The sequence below is a fragment of the Sinocyclocheilus anshuiensis genome, unplaced genomic scaffold, assembly GCF_001515605.1.
Source record: "Sinocyclocheilus anshuiensis isolate Anshui unplaced genomic scaffold, SAMN03320099.WGS_v1.1 scaffold3005, whole genome shotgun sequence".
Classification (NCBI taxonomy): domain Eukaryota; kingdom Metazoa; phylum Chordata; class Actinopteri; order Cypriniformes; family Cyprinidae; genus Sinocyclocheilus; species Sinocyclocheilus anshuiensis.
In genome coordinates this window covers 17,642-34,713 of record NW_015540835.1, presented here as the reverse complement: position 1 = coordinate 34,713, position 17,072 = coordinate 17,642, and the positions used below count along the sequence as shown (strand labels likewise).

General features: G+C 35.5%; 2 protein-coding genes across 2 annotated transcripts in view; both read left to right on the top strand.

The window, feature by feature from the left end:
* Window positions 1-3,649, top strand: part of LOC107687379 (tip elongation aberrant protein 1) — a 13,207-nt gene extending 9,558 nt beyond the window's left edge. The window contains exons 12-18 of the mRNA XM_016484674.1: window positions 306-393; window positions 481-529; window positions 622-709; window positions 1,827-1,927; window positions 2,018-2,102; window positions 2,204-2,308; window positions 3,312-3,649. Coding sequence (XP_016340160.1) covers window positions 306-393; window positions 481-529; window positions 622-709; window positions 1,827-1,927; window positions 2,018-2,102; window positions 2,204-2,308; window positions 3,312-3,416 — 621 coding nt within the window. The 3' untranslated portion in view covers window positions 3,417-3,649. The remainder of the gene's footprint in view (window positions 1-305; window positions 394-480; window positions 530-621; window positions 710-1,826; window positions 1,928-2,017; window positions 2,103-2,203; window positions 2,309-3,311) is intronic.
* Window positions 3,650-4,975: 1,326 nt separating this feature from the next.
* Window positions 4,976-17,072, top strand: part of LOC107687380 (spindlin-3-like) — a 13,493-nt gene continuing 1,396 nt past the window's right edge. The window contains exons 1-4 of the mRNA XM_016484675.1: window positions 4,976-5,130; window positions 11,463-11,747; window positions 11,836-11,884; window positions 16,104-16,384. Coding sequence (XP_016340161.1) covers window positions 11,696-11,747; window positions 11,836-11,884; window positions 16,104-16,384 — 382 coding nt within the window. The 5' untranslated portion in view covers window positions 4,976-5,130; window positions 11,463-11,695. The remainder of the gene's footprint in view (window positions 5,131-11,462; window positions 11,748-11,835; window positions 11,885-16,103; window positions 16,385-17,072) is intronic.

Genomic DNA, 17,072 nt, shown 5'->3' with positions numbered 1-17,072 from the left:
ATATATATATATATTTCTAGTTAGCTTTAACTTTAACTCAGTTTTAGTAATTCTGTACTTCTTAAACTTTTTTTTTTGTTAGATGCCAAGGCAACATTTCAAATTATCTTTCTTTCTTTTTTTTTTATTTTTTAAATAAAACTTATTTTATTTCAGCTTTATGATAATTACCAAAACTATTTTTAAAAGCTTTACTTTAATCAACAATAACGGCACTAGTATGTGTTAGACACGTCAAACCTGTGTTCAGTATCTCAAATCTAACTTTATTGCTTTTAAGTGAGTGTATTTCTGCTTGGTTGCAGATTTATGTGTTTGGAGGCAAAAATGAAGAACAAGATTTTAATGACTTGAAAATAATGAAGTTAATAAACCCCTCAGAGAGACAGCCAGGTAAGTAACACTCCTGTCTGACTCCTACTGTAAATACCAGTCATCTGTATTCATTTCATCTGAGTCTGATCCGTGATTGTCGTACAGTAATGAAGGAGATTTTGTCTGAGTTTGGACTGCAGGGTGTCAGTAATAGGTGGGTGTGTTTCTCTGACTAAAACACGGCTTTCGTTACCAGTTTCACATGAAAGTAACGTTCTGTTATTCAAATCATTTCCGCTTGATCAGCTTCGCCCCGACAAAGATTCCCAACGTGAAATACGAGCTGAGTCAGTCTCCAGTGACCGTGAAGAGCTACAGGAGTGAAAACATTCAGGTGACTGACATCACACACCTCCATTACAAATGGCACACACACTCCAGTGCACTACATTGATCACAAGTGACAGTAAAGACATTTATCATGTTACAAATGAAACTTCAATTCATTAAATAATCCTGAAAAACAAAATGCGTCACGGTTTCCACAAAAATATGAAGCAGCACAACTGTTTTCAACATTGATAATAATCAGAAATGTTTCTTGAGCAGCAAATCAGCATCTTAGAATGATTTCTGAAGATCATGTGACACTGAAGACCAGCGCTGGGTGGATTACTGACTGATTACAGATTACATGTTGAAAATTGTAGTTAGTAATCTAGGTTACTCATTTTAGGTCATGCATTCTGAGTACTTGTTTTAAACTTACCATTAAATGTACCGCATTGTTGTAAGAAAATATAATCCATTTTTTTATATCAACATCATTAAATGCATTACATTACTCCAGGGTTTCCCAAACTGGGTGTTAGTGAAAGAATTGCAGTGGGTTTGATTGAGTTGATAAAAAGCTAATAATTAATTCAGGTTTGGCTGAAAAAAGGGGGATCCCTGCATTACATGAGCAAACATTAATAAGCATGAAAACAGCAATGACATGATTGCACGCCCAAAGTCTTCAAAGTTACGCAGTAATGAACATTTTAAAGAGAAAAAAGAAGAATTAGAATATTTTGCTGCCATTGTGTGAATAATATGTAATCCATAAAAATAACTGTAATCTGATTATGAGCATTTTAGAATTATTTTATTTTAATTATGAGTACTTAATTTTTGGAATCTGATTACGTAATCCATATCATGTCATCAGACTGGAGTAATTATCCTGAAAATTCAGCTTTGATCACAGGAATAAATTACAGTTTAACAGATATTCACATAGAAAGCAGTTATTTTTAATTATAATAATATTTCAGAATTTTACAGTATTTTTGATCAAATAAACGCAGCCTTGGTGAGCAGAAGAGACTTCTTTCAAAAACATTCTTAAAAAATCTTACCGACCCTAAACTTTGAACAGTGGAGATTTTAGCCTTAAAGATAAATCTTTATATGTAAGGCAATATATGATTTTGTAACCAATGCATCAAACTCATGTCGCTTTCATCCAGGCGAGCGTTCATAGAGATTTCAGTGCCGTTCGTGACGAGGCCATGAACATGATCCACAAAGCTTTTGCCATGTTAGATGAGGAATTCCAGAAACTAGACAGGTAGAGGTTATGCCTTATTGTTTATTTCACGTTAACTGTCTAAAAAGACATCTTATAAAGCAAAACTGAATCTGCTCTCATCTGAAACAGAGAAAAGGAAGCACTTGCGCGGGACACAGAGGCTCTACAGAATGAGCGCGACGCTCAGAACCAGCATCTGCTGAGACAGAAACAGGTGCTGCTGGTCAAACTCATGTCATTCGATTGATTTTCTTGGATGTGTTTGCTCTTGTTCTTCACAATGACTGAAGGAAGCTTGCGGTTGTGATTGGACAGGAACTTCAGGATATGCTGGAAAGACACAGGACTCAGAACGAGGCATGGCTGCGTGCGCGAGCAGACGAGAACGACAGGGAGAGGAAGGAGCTGTGTAAACTAAGGGTGTGTGACATTCACTTCAGACAAACTGCTGTCAGATGGAGACACCAGCTTGTTTTAGCAGTTTAATCTTTGAATAACTGTTTTCATACTGTAGCATTCATTGTCTGATTGTTGTCTGTAATTAGTGACAGAATTTTTTTGTTGTTGTTGCATGAACTATTCCTTTAAATAAAATCACATATATAAAATGACATATGACATGAATTTTTATATATATATATATATATATATTTATATAAATTCATGTCATATGTATATATATGAAATATATTAGTTTTTTTCTATTTTTACAACATGTGAAAAAATAGACTGTATTGCATGTCAGTGTTATATTATTTGCATACAATTATAATATTTATTAATATTTTGAGGTTTTATTTTTAGTTTTAATTTTAGTTAAAGTTTTTAGTTAGTCATTTTTAGTTTTTTTTTTTTTTTTTTCTATTTAGCCTTATTTTATTCCAGTTTTAATCATTTTAGTACTTCAGCTTTTTATTCAACTTATTATGTTTCAGTTAGTTGGCTGAAATAAGTTCAAAATTTTCATCTAATATTTTTATTTTATTTTTCATTGTATTATTGACCATATCAAATAAAAAGTAGATAAATTAATTTAAAAAATTATGTATTTATAGTATATATTTAATTACAGTATATATTTGTAATACCGGTAATATAGATTTTTTTAAATATTTTTAATTTTCATAATATAGGGCAATTTTATGAAACATACATTTTCTGTATATAATAATATATATGTTTTTTTTTTTTATATATATATATATTAATATATATAATTTCATATTTAATTTTTTTTTTTAGAAATACACTTTTTATCTGACATCTTAATAATCTAAAAAAAAGCCTTTCTACATGAGCTGTTCACACTGAGCTCATGTTTAAAACTCTGGCAAATGTTTCATTTTGTGCGTGGAGTGAGTGATGGCTGTTTAACATTTCAACATGCCGGTCCTTATTTATTGATTGGGTGTGAATCTTCCAGGAGGAGGTGCTCCAGGAGCAGGAGAGGCTGAAAGAGGAGCAGTGCAATATCCAAAAACGCAGTGAGCAGCTCCTGTCCATTATGCAGCAGTTCAAAGGCATGTGAAGACACTGTCTCCATGGCAACCGCAGAGGGAGACGGCGTTATTATTGATGCCACTCCCTTACTGAGAGACATTTGGGTTTGTCTGTCTGATGATGATTTGGTTATTCCACCGTGTGTGTGTGTGTGTGTGTGTGTGTGTGTGTGTGTGTGTGTGTGTGTGTGTGTGTTAATGAACGTCACAATGCATTAGATGACCTCATTGCCAGAGATACCTGTAGAGCACAGGATGATTTGTGACGCATGTGAAAAGATTTTTCTGAGACATGATGAAGTAAACCGAGGTTTACCACCAAAGACCCATGTCGTTTATTTTCATGTTTCTCCACAAGCTTGTGTTTTATATCAGTTGAGAGAAACTTGAGGCCCTCGGGTCACTAAATTGAACCTTGACCTGATATCAGTTATGAAAAAATGGTAGTCCAGGATTTATAACATAATAACATTAAACTTATTTTGCCTTTGTACAATTGCATTTAATCATTTAGCAGATGCTTTTATTTAAAGAAACTTACAAAAAACAGGTAAATTTAATTACAGAAAAAAATATATTTAAAATAATTAAAATCTGTAATGAATATTCATTACAAAAAATGAATATATATATATATACACACACACACACACAAACATTTACAGTAAGTCCCAAATATATATAATTTACATTTGTATTTTTTTATATTTATTTTTATATTTTTCATTATTCTAGAAATACACTTTTCTGACCTTACAGAGTGAAACATATATAAATATAAAATAAATATATAATATCAATATGCCCTTATACAGTGAATCCAATATATATATATATATATATATACATATATGTGTGTGTCTGTGTGTGTATACATATATGTGTGTGTGTGTGTGTGTGTGTGTGTGTGTGTGTATATATATACAATTTTATGAAAATTTATTGCATAATATATAATATGCAACCCTTATATAGTCAGTCCCAAATATAAATAATTAAATTGTTTATTGTTATTATTATTATTGTACAAATACACTATCTGATGTGGTCGTCTTCATATTCTTATTTCATGCTTTTTAAGATCTCTTACAAAAGCAAAAAATAAGAAAGCCAAAATCAGACATCCCTCTGTATTTAGCTTATAATTTACAATATCTGATTTTATGAAAATTTCCATAAAATCAACAAAAGTAAATCTTAATAATAAATCTTAAAATTTTCATAAACATCTTGATACGTAATATTTCAGGATAATAATATTCAATAATATTTACCTACTTCCAGTGAATTTTTCATCTTATTTAAATGCTATATAATATCATATATTCATGCTATATACAACAGACTGCGTAGGCTATTAGGGAATTCATAAACTCAATTGTAGCCCATCAAATTACAGACTTTATTGTGGGTTTTTGAGGGGGACAGTCATGTCTCCCAACTCGGGTCGCAGTGCTTGCGCATGCGCACACATCCTCGCCCAGCCGTGCCGAAAACAGCCGAAGAAAGCCGATGGGAAACGGTCGGCGGCGCACTATTTGGCAGGAAGGCTTCGCGCATAGCGCCAGCACAGTCCGGCTGCGGAGCACTATATGGCAGCGGGGAGGGGAGGGCGAGAGCTCGGCCGCATTCGGGGCCGCCTGCGCTCATCAAACGCTGCTCATTGAACACACAGTGAGGCAGAGCTGGAGTGGAAATATTTTTTATGCCGCAATATGCGTGAATTTCTAAAATAAACCCGGGGTAAGCGAGCATCCATGCCATAAATGCCACATTTATGTATTGCACTTGAATAAAAAAGCGAAATGCGACAGGATTGAGGTCAGAGCTGCAGTGGAGGGAGTGAAGGGGGTTTTGGGGCGAGCTGTGGGGACGCTTGATCCAGACGTTTCTGTTCAAAATGTGTTTCTTGTGCTTCCTTTGTTTCTGCTGCGGGATTGTAAATAAGAGCTTGAGCCAAAATGGCGGCCGGAGCCGTTGAGCTGCGTCGAGCTAGGAGCTATTGCGCTGCGTTTAGCCTCACGCTTTTATCATTTAACGCTCTTTTATGCCTTTATCTCCCTTTTGGGTGATTTGTATGCAGTCGTAGCATTTACAATATGACACCTGGCTGCGTTGGTGGTGATTATGTAGCCTTTAATGAAGAGAGCTAGCGAGATTGAGTCAGCTAGCCAGACAGATTTGAATGTTTCTAATGACAAATTGCGATTTTGTGTACACAAAACGTTCACTTATTGCTCTTTCTGCCTTATTTTGATCGTTAAACGGCTAAATACGGTCTTTCTGCAATGCAATGCTTTCTTTAGTCCTCCATGTAGCTGGTATCTCTGTAATGCCCATTTTTCCTTCAAAAAGGATGCTTTTGTACACATGCAAGCTGTTCATGTGTGTATATTTGGTCGTTTTCACTGTAACTAGACAACTTGCAGTGCTGCTTGTCATCTTGCCTGTTAATGGCATCCCTGAAACCCAATCTGGCCAACTGATCTCACTGCGTTGTTGAGGGTTCTGGCCAATTTGAAATGTAAGGTCTTGAATTCATTAGTCTCATCTGATGCTCAGTGATCAGGTTGCATTGAGAAAGTGCTGAATTTCCATGAGGAACAACACATGAATCATTCTGGGGGTTTTGTTTGGAAGGGGGCGGCGGTTCATTTGTATTTCATGACAGTCTGCTGAAGAGTTTTGTAGGGCACCTCTGGAGGATTAATTGATCAAATAGGCTTGTAAAGGAGAGATTACAGAAGAGAAACAGCCACTGCAGTGGGATTCATTTAAGCCTTTCTTTAGCTTCTGAGTTGCTCTCTTTTTGTGGACCAACCACTCCAAACAAAGCGAAACGTGATCATATCTATGCAAACATAATGTTTGTGTATGCATATGTAATTTTGTTTTACTGGTCACTTTACATAACCATGTTGTTCTGAAACTATCGTTTTCCTTTTGTATCCGTTCCTTGGTTTCACTTGGTTATGAATACTGTTCAATAACACCATTTTTCTGCATCATTGAGCTGTAAATTCCCTCGCGTTAATTGCGTTCAGCATGGTCAGATGCTGTCATTACAGCAGCCACTGGCTAACATATGATACAGCTCAGTACTTTTGCCTCTACAGCCAAAATATATTAGATTCACATACGCTGGAAAATGCATATACAGAATTGCTCCGTCATCCATGTGCAGGTTTTAAGGCAACACCATTGAGTTCAGTTATAGCAATGATTTCGGCAGCGTTGGCGATCCATTATCATGAGTGTAGGTTTATGTCAAATATAGTTTACTTCCAGGGGAACATCTAGGCCAGACCTGGGTCTAGTTTGATCGCAGAAAATAAGAAATTATACTTGCTTATAGAAAATATAGATTTTTTGCAATTTGACATGGTTTTCAGTGCGGTTAAACACAATTTCCCCCTAGATTTTAATTTGAAAACAAATAACATATAGAGTATTTGTGCATTACGATGGCATTTGTGTTGCATTTAATTGATGTTGCATTGCAGTAAATCAGTGTAATTCAGCAAAAATACTGTCATTTAGAGCAAGAACCACCATTGAAAATAATAACAAAAATATACTTGTGTGGATGCATTTGGAAGCAATTTTATCTTAATTATCTTTATGCAAAATTCTAGAATTCTTCTATGTTGGGGTGAAATGTGTCTTTGATGTTGTTTTTGTGAGATTCACCTAATTTTATGAAAAAGACCAGCAGAAAATGAAATGAGAGTTAGTTTGAAAGGTGCATGAGGGATATTTTATATATATTGAGGACAAATACTTGGGTCAAGTGATTAAAACTTTGGCATCATCTCGCCATCTTTATCTAAAAGTAACATGGCAGGATGCCTTAAAAAAGGAGGACTGACCTTGAGTTAATGTTCCTGTCTTGTTCGTTATTTTCGTGGCAGTTACAGACTGTAAAATTGAAAATGGAAGCAGTGTTATTTGAGTCCAGCTGTGTTGGAAAATAGCAATAAATGCATGCTCTGGTGTATTTTTATGCATTTTACACATTTTGGCTAACATTGCACTAGGTCGTGTTCATGTGCAATGGACTGTTTTATAAAACATGTTACGGTTTTGATTCAGTTGGACGGTCTGGTAGAATAAATTAGTTTGCCGGCTGACGTGGTGTAAGGAAGCCCCGAGCTCCCTGCGCTAGTAGCGTACTCCAGTTGTGTTGTATAACAGCGTCTGCTTGGCTTCCTGAATAATGCAAGTCTCATGTCATGGCTCATCTGCTCTGCTTTCTTTGGTGTTTTGGGATGTCGGATGGGATGTGCATCTTTTATTGAATGCCGATTTGCAAAGCATAAACCTTCACGTGGGGTTGAAATTTCACTGTTTACCATGTTTTTTACATTTCAGGATTCACCTTTTCTAGTTTTAAGTTATCGTCTGAAATATATTTCACTTTAAGGAGTAGTTCATCCAAAAATGAACATTCGGTCATTGTTTACTCTCCTTCATGTCGTTCCAAACCTGAATGACTTCCTTTGTTCTGTGGATCATAAAAGAAGATATTTTGAAAAATGTTGGCAACCAAATGGTTTCGGCTTCCATTGACTTGCATTACATGGATGAAGAATACATTGGGAACTAAAATGGCTTTTTACCAACATTCTTCGTTAAGTTTGTTCTCAACTACAAAGCGCTTTGAAAAACCACATGTAATTTGACTCTTGTGGCTCATTAACATGAAGGATCTTCAGTCTAATTGAATGGATAATTAAAGTGCGACTATTTGTGTCTTGTAAACGTTTAAGGCAAGACGCCACAGGTTAATAGAAATGGAAAATAAAAATTAACTCCCTACTTGCATTAAGAATTGCAAACAATTTTGTATTACAAGTTTTCTGAAATGTTATGTATAAATTTGCAAACAAGGCATTATACCTTATATTTGAATGAATCTGAACATTGCATAAAGCTAGGTTCAAAATTCTTGTTTGATTTTGTTGACTCAGAGTTTAAGGTTTTTACGGAGGGGATTTTAGATTTCTCTTTTCATCACTGCTTAAATCAGAAAATACTGTCAACAGCCAGATACATATACAATTTCACAATGTGTTAATAAAATGTTGTATAAATCAGTGTGAATGATATATGTGACCTTTTCAAATAGTTGTATCTCGGCCAAATATTGTTCTATCCTAACAAACCATACATCAATGGAACGCTTATTTATTCAGCTTTCAAATGTTGTATAAATCTCAATTTCGAAAAATTGCCCCTTATGACTGGATTTGTGGTCCAGGGTCACATGAACAAACAACTCTATAAAAACCTTCAGAATATAGATATGAATAAAACTCAATTTTGGTGTATGTAAGTGCTGCTGAAGTGGAGAAAGTGTGTTTTTGGATGTTTTTATCTCAAAATTGACCAGTGCATGAAAAATGCCTTAAAGGGACAGTTCACCTAAAAATGAAAATTGCTGTCATTTACTCACCTTCAAGTTATTCCAATGTAGACGTTTCTTTGTTTTTTTGAACATAAAGATGTTTTGAAGAACGTTAAGCCTCGTTCAGACTGTCAGCCCAAATACGATTTTGTGCATATCCGGATGGAATCTGATTTGAATAACTGACTGTCCACACAGTGTATTGCAACTGTTCATATCCGATTTGTGTGTCCATAAGCGCCCTTTCGTTTTACGGAGTGTGCGATGGTTTCTATGGCAATGCCGTTGCGTTGTTATGCCAATGCTAAAAACAACAATAACAGCAATACAATTAGCAATACAGATGTTGTCTTACATTACTTATTATTATTATTATGGATTTTGTCTTATGAGGCAGCGGCAGAAAGTTGGAATGAGCGTCTTTATTCCGTGCTGCCGTCTCTGCTGGTTTCAAAACTCAAAGAGGTGCGTATACTAGCAGTATATTGTCTTTTTCCGCTTGACAACACCAGCATGTTTCTGCAAAGACATTCATTGTTTTCTACAAAAACGTCTGACGTTTTTACGTTTTAGATGGCGTGAAATCGTTTTATGGAACGTGCGTTGGTTTCTATGGCAATTCCGTTGCGTTGTTATGCCAATGCTAAAAACAACAATAACAGCAATACAATTAGCAATACAGATGTTGTCTTACATTACTTATTATTATTATTATGGATTTTGTCTTATGAGGCAGCGGCAGAAAGTTGGAATGAGCGTCTTTATTCCGTGCTGCCGTCTCTGCTGGTTTCAAAACTCAAAGAGGTGCGTATACTAGCAGTATATTGTCTTTTTCCGCTTGACAACACCAGCATGTTTCTGCAAAGACATTCATTGTTTTCTACAAAAACGTCTGACGTTTTTACGTTTTAGATGGCGTGAAAAAGCTAGGCTAAATCCGATCTGAGCGGTATGACTGAATCAGATTTCCAGGAATGCGATTTGAAACCACATACGAATGTAGCTCGAAACGGATTTGCAAAAATCGGATTAACTTAATTTTTGATTAGTAATATGCATTTCTAAGAACTTCATTTGGACAACTTTAAAGATGATTTTCTCAATATTTAGATGTTTTTGCACCCTCAGGTTCCAGATTTTCAAATAGTTGTATCTCGGCCAAATATTGTTCTATCCTAACAAACCATACATCAATGGAACGCTTATTTATTCAGCTTTCAAATGTTGTATAAATCTCAATTTCGAAAAATTGCCCCTTATGACTGGATTTGTGGTCCAGGGTCACATGAACAAACAACTCTATAAAAACCTTCAGAATATAGATATGAATAAAACTCAATTTTGGTGTATGTAAGTGCTGCTGAAGTGGAGAAAGTGTGTTTTTGGATGTTTTTATCTCAAAATTGACCAGTGCATGAAAAATGCCTTAAAGGGACAGTTCACCTAAAAATGAAAATTGCTGTCATTTACTCACCTTCAAGTTATTCCAATGTAGACGTTTCTTTGTTTTTTTGAACATAAAGATGTTTTGAAGAACGTTAAGCCTCGTTCAGACTGTCAGCCCAAATCCGATTTTGTGCATATCCGGATGGAATCTGATTTGAATAACTGACTGTCCACACAGTGTATTGCAACTGTTCATATCCGATTTGTGTGTCCATAAGCGCCCTTTCGTTTTACGGAGTGTGCGATGGTTTCTATGGCAATGCCGTTGCGTTGTTATGCCAATGCTAAAAACAACAATAACAGCAATACAATTAGCAATACAGATGTTGTCTTACATTACTTATTATTATTATTATGGATTTTGTCTTATGAGGCAGCGGCAGAAAGTTGGAATGAGCGTCTTTATTCCGTGCTGCCGTCTCTGCTGGTTTCAAAACTCAAAGAGGTGCGTATACTAGCAGTATATTGTCTTTTTCCGCTTGACAACACCAGCATGTTTCTGCAAAGACATTCATTGTTTTCTACAAAAACGTCTGACGTTTTTACGTTTTAGATGGCGTGAAAAAGCTAGGCTAAATCCGATCTGAGCGGTATGACTGAATCAGATTTCCAGGAATGCGATTTGAAACCACATACGAATGTAGCTCGAAACGGATTTGCAAAAATCGGATTTCATGTAGTTTGTTGACTAAATATGATTGGATTTCAATCGGATTTGCACAAAAATCGGATTTGGGCTGACAGTCTGAACGAGGCTTTAGTAACCAAACAGTTGCTGGTCCCCAATGACTCCCATAGTATGGAAAAAAATACTGTTGAAGTCAATGGCTACCGGCAAATGTTTGGTTACCAACCTTCTTTTTTATGTGTGTGTTCAACATAAAGAAATGCATAGAGGTTTGGAACAACTTGAGGGTGAGTAAATGATGACACAATTAACATTTTTGGGTGAGCTATCCATTTAATGTCAACATAATCACATTTGAAATTTGACCCCATTTTCCATGTTTTTTTTATGTTTTAGGCTTTTATTTTCATGATAGTCAGAGTGTTATAATTAAATATTTCACTTAAGCTTCATGAAGTTGTTCTCCTGAGCTGTAAATCACATGTAATTTGGCTCATTAAGGTGGAGCTTCTTCACTCCCATTCAATTCAAATGTGTCCGTTTGCATTCCCAGAGCGTTTCCTAATCCTAAGCCGATGTTCTTGTATTTTTTAGGTTGCTGGAGCCCTTCTGAAGGAGGTCTGGATCAGTACTCATTCGCGCGGGCCCTGAGAGGCCGACCCGTCAGACGGGCATCGGGCGAGCACGTTACATGCCAGCGTTTTTGGTTTTATTTGGACTGCCCCCTTTAGGTTGAATCCCCTCTCCCCCGATACTCTTTCATTCATCAGAAAGAGTGAGTTTTGACCCTAGTGCGGCAGCCGGGCTGCTCCCCCACACACAGATGAATGAAGACCCCATTCGGGAAGAACGCGGCCCAGAGATCCAGAGCTGATGCAGGTCAGAGCGGCGCTTTGATTTCTGATGAGCCTTCTGGAGATCATCGTCTCTTTAATATTAACCGTGTTTGCTGTCTGTGTGATTGAAGGGCATGCTGGTGTCTCTGCAAATATGATGAAGAAAAAGAACTCTCATAAGTAAGTTTGTATTTGCTTGCGTTTTAGGGCTGAATGGGCAAATTCTAGTTATTGTTTTACATATTATATAAATATTTTTTAAATGTTTATAGCATTTATGAATGTAATAATTATTTTTCCTTTTCTTTTAGTGCTGAATGTGTGAATTATATTAATGTTTTTAAAATGCTAAACCCATTGATCATAAATACAATGGTGTATGTAAGTGCTGCTGAAGTGGAGAAAGTGTGTTTTTGGATGTTTTTATCTCAAAATTGACCAGTGCATGAAAAATGCCTTAAAGGGACAGTTCACCTAAAAATGAAAATTGCTGTCATTTACTCACCTTCAAGTTATTCCAATGTAGACGTTTCTTTGTTTTTTTGAACATAAAGATGTTTTGAAGAACGTTAAGCCTCGTTCAGACTGTCAGCCCAAATCCGATTTTGTGCATATCCGGATGGAATCTGATTTGAATAACTGACTGTCCACACAGTGTATTGCAACTGTTCATATCCGATTTGTGTGTCCATAAGCGCCCTTTCGTTTTACGGAGTGTGCGATGGTTTCTATGGCAATGCCGTTGCGTTGTTATGCCAATGCTAAAAACAACAATAACAGCAATACAATTAGCAATACAGATGTTGTCTTACATTACTTATTATTATTATTATGGATTTTGTCTTATGAGGCAGCGGCAGAAAGTTGGAATGAGCGTCTTTATTCCGTGCTGCCGTCTCTGCTGGTTTCAAAACTCAAAGAGGTGCGTATACTAGCAGTATATTGTCTTTTTCCGCTTGACAACACCAGCATGTTTCTGCAAAGACATTCATTGTTTTCTACAAAAACGTCTGACGTTTTTACGTTTTAGATGGCGTGAAAAAGCTAGGCTAAATCCGATCTGAGCGGTATGACTGAATCAGATTTCCAGGAATGCGATTTGAAACCACATACGAATGTAGCTCGAAACGGATTTGCAAAAATCGGATTTCATGTAGTTTGTTGACTAAATATGATTGGATTTCAATCGGATTTGCACAAAAATCGGATTTGGGCTGACAGTCTGAACGAGGCTTTAGTAACCAAACAGTTGCTGGTCCCCAATGACTCCCATAGTATGGAAAAAAATACTGTTGAAGTCAATGGCTACCGGCAAATGTTTGGTTACCAACCTTCTTTTTTATGTGTGTGTTCAACATAAAGAAATGCATAGAGGTTTGGAACAACTTGAGGGTGAGTAAATGATGACACAATTAACATTTTTGGGTGAGCTATCCATTTAATGTCAACATAATCACATTTGAAATTTGACCCCATTTTCCATGTTTTTTTTATGTTTTAGGATTTTATTTTCATGATAGTCAGAGTGTTATAATTAAATATTTCACTTAAGCTTCATGAAGTTGTTCTCCTGAGCTGTAAATCACATGTAATTTGGCTCATTAAGGTGGAGCTTCTTCACTCCCATTCAATTCAAATGTGTCCGTTTGCATTCCCAGAGCGTTTCCTAATCCTAAGCCGATGTTCTTGTATTTTTTAGGTTGCTGGAGCCCTTCTGAAGGAGGTCTGGATCAGTACTCATTCGCGCGGGCCCTGAGAGGCCGACCCGTCAGACGGGCATCGGGCGAGCACGTTACATGCCAGCGTTTTTGGTTTTATTTGGACTGCCCCCTTTAGGTTGAATCCCCTCTCCCCCGATACTCTTTCATTCATCAGAAAGAGTGAGTTTTGACCCTAGTGCGGCAGCCGGGCTGCTCCCCCACACACAGATGAATGAAGACCCCATTCGGGAAGAACGCGGCCCAGAGATCCAGAGCTGATGCAGGTCAGAGCGGCGCTTTGATTTCTGATGAGCCTTCTGGAGATCATCGTCTCTTTAATATTAACCGTGTTTGCTGTCTGTGTGATTGAAGGGCATGCTGGTGTCTCTGCAAATATGATGAAGAAAAAGAACTCTCATAAGTAAGTTTGTATTTGCTTGCGTTTTAGGGCTGAATGGGCAAATTCTAGTTATTGTTTTACATATTATATAAATATTTTTTAAATGTTTATAGCATTTATGAATGTAATAATTATTTTTCCTTTTCTTTTAGTGCTGAATGTGTGAATTATATTAATGTTTTTAAAATGCTAAACCCATTGATCATAAATACAATATTTATGTATTTAATAATTATAATTTGTGGAGTTAAATATTTTGTAAACATTTTTTGGCTTGTATTTTAGGGCTGAATGTGTGGATATTAATTTATTTATTATTATATCACATTGTTAATATTTTACAAATTTTATAAATATTTTATTGTTTAGTTCATATTGATTGTAATAAATATTTATGTATTTAATACTTATCATTATCAGAGTTAAATATTAGGTAAAGCATCATTTTTAATTGATCTGAGGCTGAATATATAAATATGAATTCTATCAAAGTTTTATATTGACTTTTTTAAAAATGTTTAGTTCATATTTTAAATTAAAAAATATAATTTTTTTTTTGTTTATCATTATCAGAGTTAAATATCAGGTGAAGTATATGTTTGTATTTGTGTAGTAGGATTGAACACTTGAATATGATAAATTACATTATATTATATTAATATTTTAAACATTTAATTCATATTGATCATAATAAATATTTATGTATTTAATAATCACTTTCAGAGGGAAATATTAGGTAAAGCGTTTTTTATTTGCTTGTGTTTTAAGGCTGAATGTATAAATGTGAATTATTACATTATATTTACATTTCTAAAATGTTTAGTGCTTATTGATCAAAATAAATAACATTTCTGAATTTAATACATTTCTATCAATATCATAGTTAAATATTAGTTGAAGTATATTTTTGTATTGTGTATTAGGATTGAACACTTGAATATGAATTTTATTATTACATTATAATATATCAATATTTTAATGTTTAGTTCATATCGATTGAAATAATTATTAGGTGAAAAAAATTTTATTTGCTTGTTTGAGGGCTGAATCTTTAAATATGTATTTAATTATTATATACCATTTTATAATTTTAATATTTTTAAAAAAGTTTAGCTCATATTGATCATAATAAATACATCATTTACGAGCACAGAACACTGTTTAGAGTCCCAGCCTCAGAGGAGACAACAGAGCAGTGGATTTATTGATTTATTTAAAACCCATGATTTCAGCACGATAATCATAACCAAAACAGATGTTTTTAGCAGGTACGAGCTGTGGGGGCGGGGAGCAGCAGCTCATTTGCATTTAAAGAAACAGGCCCGAAAAACAGCCTGTTTCTGCTTCCACTCAAAATAGGCATTTTCAAAATGATATAATAAATGATCTGTGGAGTATTTTGAGCTGAAACTTCACAGACACATTCTGGGGACACCAGAGACTTATATTACATATTGTAAAAAGGGGCATAATATGTCTCCTTTAAATGTTGCACTCATGTTGCTCAAATACAGTGCGTGCATACTTATTACGCAAGTTGATATTCTGATCATATTTTATTTCCAAGCACATTTTACCAATTCCAAACCACATCAATCTTAATAACTACTATTCATTTTGTCTTTAATCATTTATAAGTGATATATAATTTTCTATGAAGTATGGAAGTGAAAAACGCCTTATGCACAGATGTGCATAATTATTAGGCAGGTTTTCTTTTACAGATAAAATGAGCCAAAAAAGAGATTTAACTCGGACTGAAAAGTCAAAAATTATTAAATGGATGCAATACCAGAAATTGCAAAGTTAAGGCATGACCATTGAAGAGTAAAAATGCTCACTGGGTCAGAAAAAACTGCTGGAGAAGAAAAGACACATTAACTGCAAAAGAATTAAGGTGGGGAATTAGATGTGAAACCATCAGGAACCCTTTAGTCTCCAGTTCCACCATTTTCCAGAACGGCAACCTACCTGGAGTCTCCAGAAGTGCAAGGTGTCAGGTTCTCAGAGACTTCGGTTAGGTAAAGAATCCTAAAAAAATGACCCCTGCTTAATAAGAATAGCATGCTGAAGTGTTGTGAAATACATGAAGACTGATTTTTATAGGCTTTTATAGAGTGACTCTTGAAGGACCAGCAGCACATCCTCTTGTACCACTCTTTCAAGAATTTATCATCAGGAATCTGGCAGTAAATTCTGGAAGGTCCGTCTCGAAAAGACAGACTTTTCAGGATAGGAGATGGACTAAAAATGAGCTCCCTAACTATTATTGGTCCCAGATTTGCTGCCGTGGATGATGTTTCCGGTCCTGCCACTCACACTCGTGTTTTCCCGTGTGTCTTTCAGCCTCAACGCGCATCAGCGACGCTCACCTGGCCGACACCATGATCGGCAAAGCCGTGGAGCACATGTTCGAGACGGAGGACGGCACTAAGAACGAGTGGAGGGGAATGGTTCTGGCCCGGGCGCCCATCATGAACACGTGGTTCTACATCACGTACGAGAAAGACCCGGTGCTCTACATGTATCAGCTGCTCGATGACTATAAAGACGGAGATCTGAGGATCATGCCAGACTCTAGTGAGTGTCTTCCGTGATCGTGTTCAATCTGTGTGTTCGAATGCTCACTGCTCTTTACCTTTGACTAGTTGAAAATCTCAAGGCCAATATTGGTCTTGTTCAGCAAGGACGCATTATATTAATCAAAAGTGACAGTAAAGACATTTATAATGTTACAGGAGATTTCTATTTCAAATAAATTTAGCTCTTTTGAAATTTCTATTTATCAATGAATCGTGAAAAATAAAATGTATCACCGTTTCTACAAAAATATTGTGCAGCTGTGCAACTGTTTTCAACGTTGATAATAATCAGAAATGTTTCTTGAGCAGCAAATCAGCATATTATACTGATTTCTGAAGATCATGTGACACTGAAGACTGGAGTAATGATGCTGAAAATTCAGCTTTGATCATAGAAATAAATTACATTTTAACAGATATTCACATAGAAAACAGTTATTTCAAATTTTAATATTTCACAATTTTACAGTTTTTACTGTAATATTGTGTTTTTATTTTTGATCAAATAAATATAGACTTGGTGAGCAGAAGAGACATTCAAAAACGTCTCATCAAAAAAGTCTTACCAACCCCAAACTTTTATGTGCACAAATTTTTGTAGTAATACTGTACTTAAACAAAATAAAATACATATATGTGTGTGTGTGTGTATGTGTATGTGTATGTGTGTGTGTGTGTGTGTGTGT